General features: G+C 43.6%; 1 protein-coding gene across 1 annotated transcript in view; it reads right to left on the bottom strand.

Moving 5' to 3' along the window:
* The window catches only part of LOC311109284 (SH2 domain-containing protein 1B-like), a gene marked incomplete at its 5' end in the record, with an annotated part of 8349 nt that extends 6423 nt beyond the window's left edge, over positions 1-1926 (bottom strand). Inside the window, one exon of the mRNA XM_084152116.1 lies at positions 1703-1926. Within this exon, the coding sequence (XP_084008242.1) occupies positions 1703-1926 (224 nt within the window). The remainder of the gene's footprint in view (positions 1-1702) is intronic.
* Positions 1927-10425: the final 8499 nt, after the last annotated feature.

Genomic DNA, 10425 nt, shown 5'->3' with positions numbered 1-10425 from the left:
AGAGAGAGAGAGAGAGAGAGAGAGAGAGAGAGAGAGAGAGATTGATATTAAACGGATTAGCTATTGAGAGGAAGACAGTTGCCCCCTTGTGGAATGAAGGCATGTTTGCCAGTTCTGACGAGAAGCAGCCTAGCTACCCTGGGCTGACCTTTCAGGTGCAAGCCTTCAGACAAAGTTTTATTTGTGAAGTGGACATGAGCACTGATCAGTCAAAGCGGGAAAACAAGGTCGGGGGATAGTAAGAAAGGTTGTGACTAGATGGAGTACTACAACAACTGGAAGGGACTTTTCGTAGTAGGTTAGGAGAACATAACCCTCTACCTAACCTTAACCTAATTCTTCTAACCTGTTATGTTAATTCTCCTAACCTGCTACCAGGTTAAATAATCAGTGTTGCTGCTAGTCACTCTGGAAAGAACTCAGTTGCTGGATAGTTGCTCATCATTTTTTCCCAAAAATGTACGGACTGATTAACCTACTTCAATTTAATCAGAGTCAAGATGCCCCACAACCAGTGTTGGGGGTAACGTGTTACTTTTATGGGTAACAGAGTAATGAATGCGCAAAGGATACTGATAGCCGCAAAGTTCAACTGGGACAATCATCAGGTTGTGTGTGTGTTTACAAAAACAACTGTAACCTAACCTACCAGCAAAAATATTGTAATCAAATTACATATACTTTTGGAGGGGGGCGCTGTTGGAAGCCAAGGATGTAGCACGCGTCTCCCTATCGCTCCTGAGTTAGTGACCAAATTTATATATTTAACTTTGCAAAATAGCATACATTTCTGTTTGCCCAGGCGTCTGAAGAGACCCATAAACAACTCTGTAGTGGCTTCCTTTCCTCTTTACCATAGCCACTGCCCTAGCCTGAAGCGGGGTTGTTTCGGACGCATACAGTCCACACTCAACGTTTCCAAACGGCCAAACATTCAATGAGATCCAGGGATATAGTGCAACAAAAATGTTTATTCTTCTTATCTAACAAAAAGGTATTCTCCAATCAACTTAAAGCAGAGATTACTTGAAATGCAAATACATAATATAATATGACCTGTCTGTCTGTATTTCTGTATGTCTATATGGTCAAAAAACTATACCGCTCCCGCATCTAGCAAGGACTCCTCCCCCCGAAGGCCCAACTTCCTGCCTTTATACTAACACAATTAACACAGTACAATGAATGGGCAAGAGGGGGGGCCAAAAACTGAGTTACACTAATAACAAATGAATATATCTCAATCCGGTAAATAAATCATAAAGGTACGTACCTAATATTTCATCATATACATTAATATTTAATATATTTACACAAATGTACATGGAGCTCAGTATGTTCAGTCTTTTATACAAAATATGCCCAAATCGGCTCTAACATACCGGCCCCTAATTGTTGACTGCACTGAATGCACAACAATTACTTAATATTCAAACGTAGAGCCAATACAAAAACATTCTATACCAGAGCACCATTACAGTTCATAGCTATATACAAATATACAAGGTGCCATATAGGAAAATTGTCCATAGATCTCAGTCTGAGTTGAAGTGTAAAGGTGTTCAACTTCCAAAAAATGTCAAGAGTTTGACGTCCACAAAATGTATGACATCAAAGAATGTAAGAGTACGACATCAACGAATCAGAGGTGCACGTGATTCAAAGATGGAGCACTGTGTGTGTGTGTGTGTGTGTGTCTCACTTCGTCGCCTCAAGGAGCAGACAGAGTTTATTGATAGGTCTCTGTAGGATATTGGTCTTAGTCTTAACCATGACGCTCCGGACAAGACCTTTGGCCCCTGGCAAAGCCTTCACCACACGCCCCATTAGCCAAGAGTTCCTTGGGGCGGTGTCATCGACGATGACCACAAGGTCACCAGGACTGAAGTTTCTCTTAGTTTTGTTCCACTTGTTCCGCTCCTGCATAAGTGGAAGTGGCTCCCTGATCCATCTCTTCCAGAAGAGGTCAGTGATATATTGTACTTGCTTCCATCTCCTTCGTGAGTATAGGTCACTTCTCTGGAATAGTCCTGGTGGCAGGACTGGCTTTGCTTTCAGATGAAGCAGATGGTTCGGAGTCAGGGGTTCTAGATCGTTAGGGTCATTTGTTACAGTAGTGATTGGTCTGTCGTTCATAATCGCCTCAACTTCACACAAGGCTGTCTGCAAAGCCTCATCATCCAGTACTTGCTCTTTAAGGACTGAATAGAGGATCTTTTTCACCAGTCGGATCAACCTCTCCCATACCCCCCCATGGTGGGCTCCAGAGGGAGGGTTGAATGACCATGTCACTCCTTCCTTCAGTAATTTATTTTGAATCTTGTTGTGATCCAGCTCTTTCAGAGCTTCTCCTAGCTCTCTGTGTGTTCCAACAAAGTTGGTGCCATTGTCTGTTCTGATACTTGTTACTGGGCCCCTTCGACAGATGAACCTGCGCAGGGCATTGATGCAGGAATCAGTATCCAGATAACTAGCAACTTCTAGATGGACAGCTCGACTCACAAGGCAAGTAAAGATCACACCATACCGCTTCACATGAACGCGGCCTCGCTTCACCTCTATGGGGCCAAAGTAATCTATGCCCACATGGGTGAAAGGCGGCAAATCAGGTGCTACCCGATCTTGTGGAAGGTCAGCCATCTTCTGTTCCCCAGCTCTAGCTTGCATCCGCCTGCAGAAGACACAGCTCTTAAGGATCTTCCTTGCTAAGGAGTTGGCAGAGGGTATCCAATATCGCTGGCGAAGTCTAGAAAGCATGTGACCTCTCCCAGAGTGGCCAACCTGCTCATGGATGTGGAGTAAGATCAGTCTGGAGATGTAGGAGTCTTTGGGCAGGATCATAGGATTCTTTAGTTCCGTAGGCATAGCAGCTTTGCTTAACCTTCCTCCTACTCTCAGAATGCCATTGTCAACTATTGGATCAAGCTTACAGATTGAGCCGCTTCTCTTGGCACATTGTTTTCCTTTTACAACTAGTGCAATTTCTTGTTTAAAGTGCTGTCGTTGCTCAAATCGAATGATGACCTTTTCTGCTTCATCTAGGTCATCTACAGACATACTTTCTTTTCCAAACGTCAGTTTGAACTTGTCAATTTGTTCCTTCAGTGAGTTTGTCAGACTCTGATCTGATCCTGGATCAGTTTGGGTGAGAACTTTCCTTTTCTGGCTTAACTGTAGTAGAAGTCTCTTCAGTTTCAGCATCCAGGCAACTGCTTTCTTCAAGCTGTTCCATGTTGAATAGTACTCAATCAGTTTGCTGGTCGGACTCTTTTCTTCCACACATGTACTGTTTACGATGACGTCTTTTCTCACCTCTGGATCATCTGGAGGGATGGAGCCAAGCTCCTCGGGGACTTTCGGCCATTGTGTTTCTGTTTTCTCCAGGAATTCTGGTCCTTTGCGCCATCTCTTTGAGTTCAGGAAAGTTTCAACATGTAATCCTCTTGAGGCATCATCGGCTGGGTTGTGTTTGGAGTTCAAATACCTCCACTGTTTTGCTTTCGATAGGTCACGGATCATAGCAACCCTATTAGCCACAAAAGTATGGAATCTCTTGGTATCGTTGCGGATGTATTTTAGCACCGACTGGCTGTCTGTCCAGAAAGTTGACTCCTCAAGTTCAATCTGGAGCTCCAACCTTAACATCCTGTCCACTCGCACTGCCAATGTTGCTGCAGCAAGTTCCAGTCTGGGGATCGTCATCTGCTTGAGTGGAGTCACCCTTGATTTCCCCAGTATGAATGCGATGTGGACCTTTTCCATAACGTTTGTGAACCTAAGGTAGCTTGCCGTGCCATAACCTTGTTCACTTGCATCACCGAAGTGATGCAGCTGTGCGGTCTTGATTTGACCAAAGTTCTCCGGCATCATACACCTGTTGATCTGGAATCTGGAGAGCTGGTCCAGCTCTGAGAGCCATCTCTTCCATGAAATAGAGTGTTCTTCAGGGATGACTTCGTCCCATCCACACTTTAGCTTGCAGAGCACTTGAAGAATTTGCTTTGCCTTTAATACGAATGGGGCGAGGAAACCTAATGGATCATAAATAGAGCTGACAGTTGAGAGAATACCTCTTCTTGTAAGGGGTCTGTTCTTGACAGTGACCTGGAAGGTAAACACATCCCTTTCAATGTTCCATCGGATTCCAAGTGCTCTTTCAACAGGCAGCTTTTCTCTGTCCAGGTCCAGTTCTTTTATCTGCTTGGCTTTGTGTTCATCAGGGATAGAAGCTAGTACAGTGCGGCTGTTGCTGACCCACTTGGTCAATTTGAACCCACCTTGAGAGCACACATCCCTGAGGTTTCTTGTGAGAGCTATGGCTTGTTCTTCTGTGGCCACTGACTTGAGGCAGTCATCAACATAGAAGTTGGACTTGACTGTTTGAATCACCTCTTCATCGTACCCCTCACAGTTGTCTTCTGCAGTCTTTCGCAGTGCAAAGTTTGCACAACTTGGAGAGGATATAGCACCGAAAAGATGTACTGTCATTCTGTACTCCTCCCGCTTTACTGCTACACCACTCATATCTGCCTTTTGAGATCTAAATCTCTCTCTTCCTTCAATGTGCAGGATAGTGGGGTGCTTTCTTTGACAGCTCTGACAGGTCATCCTTCTTTTACATTCTCTGCTTAAGTGTCCTCTCATCAAACAGCCGAAACAAAGGCCTTTTGATCTCAGAAACTCAACCTTGAATTCATGTGGCTGTGCCTTCACCTGTTGGCAGTCGACCAATAAATGCGCACCAGCACAAAATATACATGAGATACTGGGAGCATCAGAAGGGTAGGTGCCTGGTCTCTTTACTTTGAATGTTTGTTCTTTTAAAGGTTTTTCAGAGTCACAATCTGCCACTACAGCTACTGTAGTGGCAAAGCTGCTTCCCCTACTCTTGGACTTGAACTGCTGTTTAAAGTCAGCTTCTGTTTTGGGTTTTAAAAACCTTTTGTTGTACAGGGGATCTTGAATATCTCCATACAACGGATCCTGCAGTATTTTGGCCTGTTTTTCCATGAACGTTACCAGGTCACTGAACTGGGCCCTCAGGTGACTTCTCTCTAAAATATCACATGCCATCGACCTCCATTTTTCCCTTAGTTTGTAGGGAAGTTTTGACATGATCAGTTTTATGTTGGAGGGAAGATTAAGCTCTTCCATGTTCTGTAGGTCTTGCATAGCGTTACAGCAACCTCTTAGATAGAGTGCATAACCACCCAGTCCCTTTCCATCATCGGGTTTGATGTTTGTCCAGTTCCAAGCCTTTTCCATGTAAGCAGTGGTGACTTTGATTTCATTGCCAAAGTGTTCCTTTAACAACCTCTTAGCTACTGCATAGCCTCTTATGGCTTCCATATGCAGACAACTACGGACCAGATCCTTGGGCTGACCAGAGGTGTATTGTTCCAGGTAATAGAGCCTATCCTGGTGACTGCTTGTCTTATCTTCTATACCATGCTCAAATGCACGCATGAATGGCCTAAAGTTTAGAGGATCACCGTCAAACATAGGTATCTCCCTAACAGGGAGTGTGGCTTGTTTGTGCTGTAGTACAAGGAGGTCAGCAATTTCATTCTGCCTTTGCATGACAGTAGAGAGGTTATCATGGCTGGTATTATGGCTGATACCCACAGTGTTGATTCTGTGTCGATTGCTAGACCTTGCTGTAGGCTGCTGAAGAGTGTGGTTTACGACTGTTTTCGGAATAGGGTTTGATGGCTTTGTGGTCGGTTGTTGTAAAACTCTTTGTAGTGGGGTCTTTGGAACTGCACCTAATGCAGCAAACTCAACAGGTGATGGTTCAGGTTCCACATAGACCTCTGGTTCCTGTTTCTCAAAATAAGAGTTAATTCCATCTTCTTGGCTTAGTAAATGGGCTACCACAGAATGGGATTGAGAAGTTGACTCGGTACTCTCCAGGACCTTCAGTTTGGCATTATATGCTGCTATGTCCGTTTCCAGTGCCATTTTTTCCATCCTAACATTCAGTTGAGCTTTCTCCAGTTCCAATGCATGCTTGTCTTGTAATGATGCTTGGCGAGCTAGTAGAGCTGCTCGTTCTGCCTCGGCTTTAAGGCGTTCAGAGGACACTGAGGAAGCAGTCTTAGAATACTTAGTTTTACTTGATATTTTTGACACATTGGAAATGCTGTCATGTGGTTCAATGAGCGTTTGTGGCTCAACTTCAGCCTTTTTCCATATTTCCACCTCTTTCAGGAAATGTTCATAAGTTCTCATTCTTGGTTGATAATAGTTAATGCTCTCCTGTTCCTGTTCCTCCTCTGTGACCAGCTCTAGCACAGATTCATGAGCCTTCTTAAAGTCATTGAGCACAGCATCAAATGCTTCAAGACTCTCATTCACGGTTGCAATGTTTCCTCCATCAACAAGAAGGACTTTTATTTCATTCATTTTGCGTGTACACACTCCAAGTTTGCCTCTCCGGGCTGCATAGAGTGAATTTAGATGCTCCTCTGCCCTCTCCAGTGGAGTCTTATTTGGGATTTCCTCCTCCATCATTCACTTTTAGTTCACTCAATTTACAATGACACGGTTGTTGGTTTGATTGTTAAACGTAATGCCCCTTTAGACCTCCTTTAATCTTTAAAAACACAGTCATCCATTTCAGCATATTGACCCATTTTGAATTGCACATGTGCAAGTTTGGCATTTTAGATGCGTTTTAAACATTTCATCCCGTTGAGGTTTTGTCCCTTTAATGAAGTTTTAACACGCAGTATCTTTAGATCCTTAAGTTGCATTCGTTGCGTTGATGGATTGCATTTCCACGTTAGGCCAAATATTAGATATATGATTAGGCTACATTGTGCATAGGATCTGTGTTTCCCAAACTTAAACTTCTTAATTGTTTTCACAGCGCTGTATTTTGAATTCCATTCCCAAGTTTATCAAACATTCCAATTATAAGCACATTTGCGCTTCCATAATATGCATGATCAAACGATCGCCTTGAACAGGGCAGCTCATTCATTCGCAGTGGTTACTCACGGCTGGCGGAATCTAGGAGTTCAAATCCTTCCAAGCGAGCTGTCCTTATGGTCCGAATGCAATTACAAATAGAACAAAATCCAGCGTGTGTCCGAACCGGAGATTTCCTTCCGGTAGTAATCCTTCACTGAGTTTTTTGACTTGAATGTAGTGGCTTCCTTTCCTCTTTACCATAGCCACTGCCCTAGCCTGAAGCGGGGTTGTTTCGGACGCATACAGTCCACACTCAACGTTTCCAAACGGCCAAACATTCAATGAGATCCAGGGATATAGTGCAACAAAAATGTTTATTCTTCTTATCTAACAAAAAGGTATTCTCCAATCAACTTAAAGCAGAGATTACTTGAAATGCAAATACATAATATAATATGACCTGTCTGTCTGTATTTCTGTATGTCTATATGGTCAAAAAACTATACCGCTCCCGCATCTAGCAAGGACTCCTCCCCCCGAAGGCCCAACTTCCTGCCTTTATACTAACACAATTAACACAGTACAATGAATGGGCAAGAGGGGGGGCCAAAAACTGAGTTACACTAATAACAAATGAATATATCTCAATCCGGTAAATAAATCATAAAGGTACGTACCTAATATTTCATCATATACATTAATATTTAATATATTTACACAAATGTACATGGAGCTCAGTATGTTCAGTCTTTTATACAAAATATGCCCAAATCGGCTCTAACAAACTCAGTTCAAGTTTAATAAATTTAAATTCGTAATGACATCAACCCGGCCAAAAACAGAGTCTGCAAGAGCAGGCCGCAACAAGCCTGCAACTTCTCCCGACTCACCCCCGCCACCGAACGCTGCCAATGCCGGCCCCACGGAAACACTGACTGTGGAGATGCTGCAATCCGTGATAGGCACCCTCAAAACCGACATTTTCGGAAAAATTGACTGTCTCTCTACCAATCTCAGGTCAGAGATATCAACGATCAAAGACGAGCTTAAAAAATCTATCGAGAGTATACAGAATAAGCTCGACGCACATGGGGTGACTTTATCGGATTTGGAGCGAGGTGCTACAGACCACAGCACTCGCATTAGCGAGCTAGAGGCTAACGTCGGCTCATTGACAACTAGGGTGGCATTCCTCGATAATAGATGCGAAGATATGGAAAGTAGAATGCGGAGGAACAACATTCGTCTACTGGGAATACCGGAGGGAGTGGAGGGCCCAAGGCCCACGGAGTACATGGCCCAGCTACTTCAGGAGCTGCTCGGGCTAGAGGAGAAGCCATTGCTAGACCGGGCTCACCGCACTCTGCGTAGCCGACCCAGGGATGGAGAACCCCCACGACCATTTGTCATCAGGGTGCATTTCTTTCACGTCCGCAACGACATACTGAGAAGATCGGGAGAAGCATCCCCTCTTCTACATAAGGGTAAAAGAGTCTCGATATTTGCGGACTACACAACAGCTGTGGCTAAGAGGCGGGCTAGCTTTGGAGCTGTGAAACGCCAACTACACGCCTGCCCGGGCGTGAAGTTCGGCCTCATCTACCCTGCGGTTTTGAGACTGACTTTAGCGGACGGCTCCATGCACAGATTCGAGGACCCGGCTATAGCGGCAGATTTCATCAACAAGAACGTGAAAGCGGCTGTTGTACCGCATGCCCAGGTTTGCCGCCTCTAATGCCAATATCTGGGGGTCTGCATGGCTGTTTCAGTTTGATCATTTACCATCTGCGTCGAGGTTAAACCTCTCTTAATCGAGGATAGTTTTCCTTAGACTCTGTTGGGGACCATTCTATCCATGTTTGGCTTACTCTAGTTAAATGGTCACTAATCTTAGGTAGCACAGAGTAAGAGTTATCATGCTTAGCTCTAAACTTTCTTTGTATTTAGGGTTTTGCTTGCATCTCATTTGGGGAGATGCTTCGGCAAGGGCGGGTGTGAGGGAAGGGTTTGTACACTCTCTATTATTATATAGTTTGTATATGTTTTTTGTGCCTCTTCGCTTGTCTTTGTTTTTTACATTTGCGCTTTTAGGTTCAACTAAGATCTTCAGTTTACATTGTACCTTGTCCTTTACACATCCTCTCTCTCTCTTAAGATATGACTCAGCCTAGTGTAGCCCATACTGCTGGAGGGAATGGCTTTAATTTTCTTACTTGGAACTGCAGGGGCATAAATAACCCAGTTAAACGTAGTAAGGTGCTACACCATCTTCATCATTTGAAAGCTCACATCATCTTTCTCCAAGAAACTCATCTGAAGGTATCACAACACTCAAGTCTTAGGTGCAGATGGGTGGGTCAGGTGTTCCATTCCTCATTTCAGAGTAAGGCGAGAGGGGTGGCTATTTTACTTCACAGATCGGTACCTTTTACATGTTCTAAGGTGATCGCAGATCCCCATGGTAGATATATAATTGTCAGTGGTAGGCTGCTCAATACAAAGGTTCTTCTTGTTAATATCTATGCTCCTAATTGGGACAATGGTGATTTTTTCAAATCGGTTTTCTCTACACTCCCAGATATGTCCACCCATATGTTGATTTTAGGAGGTGACTTTAACTGTTGGTTAGACCCACAATTGGATCGATCCTCCACTAAACCTACCACCTTATCAACCTCAGCTAGAGTTGTTCGAACCTTTATGTCTGAATTCGCAGTCTCAGATCCTTGGAGAATGGTTAATCCAGCTGGGAAAGCATACTCTTTTTTCTCATCGGTTCACCACACTTTTACGCGCATAGACTACTTCCTTGTTGATGACCGGCTCCTCCACTCCATATCTTCATGTTCATATAACCCAATTGTTGTATCTGACCACGCCCCTGTTACTATGGAAGTAGCTTTTCAAAATCTTGACAATCAGCGACCGCCTTGGCGACTAAAAACTCAACTGCTCAGTAATGAACACTTTGTCAATTTTGTTTTGAGTCAAATCGACTTTTTCATGATTACAAATAGAACCCCAAACATCTCTGCGTCTACTCTCTGGGAAACTTTGAAAGCTTATATCAGAGGTGAAATTATCTCCTACACCGCACATGAGAACAAATTGAAAAGGAATAGGTTATCTATGTTAACACGCTGTATTGCCCAATTAGATGACATTTATGCCGTTTCACCATCCCCGGATATTTATAAGGAACGTTTAACTCTGCAAGCAGAATTTGACACACTATTAACAGACCAGGTTACTGAAATGCTTGTCAAGTCTAGGAGCACTTACTATGAACAAGGAGATAAAGCCAGTAAATTATTAGCTCACAAGTTACGTCAACTATCATCATCATCTCAGATTACAAAAATCCGTACATCATCTGGGATATCATTAGATCCTGGGGGGATCAATGAGGAGTTCAAGAGATTTTACCAGTCTCTATATACCTCTGAAAGTAAAGCGGATACACTGGAATTGGATGATTTCTTCCACTCACTTTCTGTGCCTTCGGTCGGC

The sequence above is a fragment of the Coregonus lavaretus genome, assembly GCF_964263955.1.
Source record: "Coregonus lavaretus genome assembly, chromosome: 34".
NCBI classification, from domain to species: Eukaryota; Metazoa; Chordata; class Actinopteri; order Salmoniformes; family Salmonidae; genus Coregonus; species Coregonus lavaretus.
Note: the sequence above shows the minus strand (reverse complement) of the source record. Positions and strands in the feature narration are given on the sequence as shown.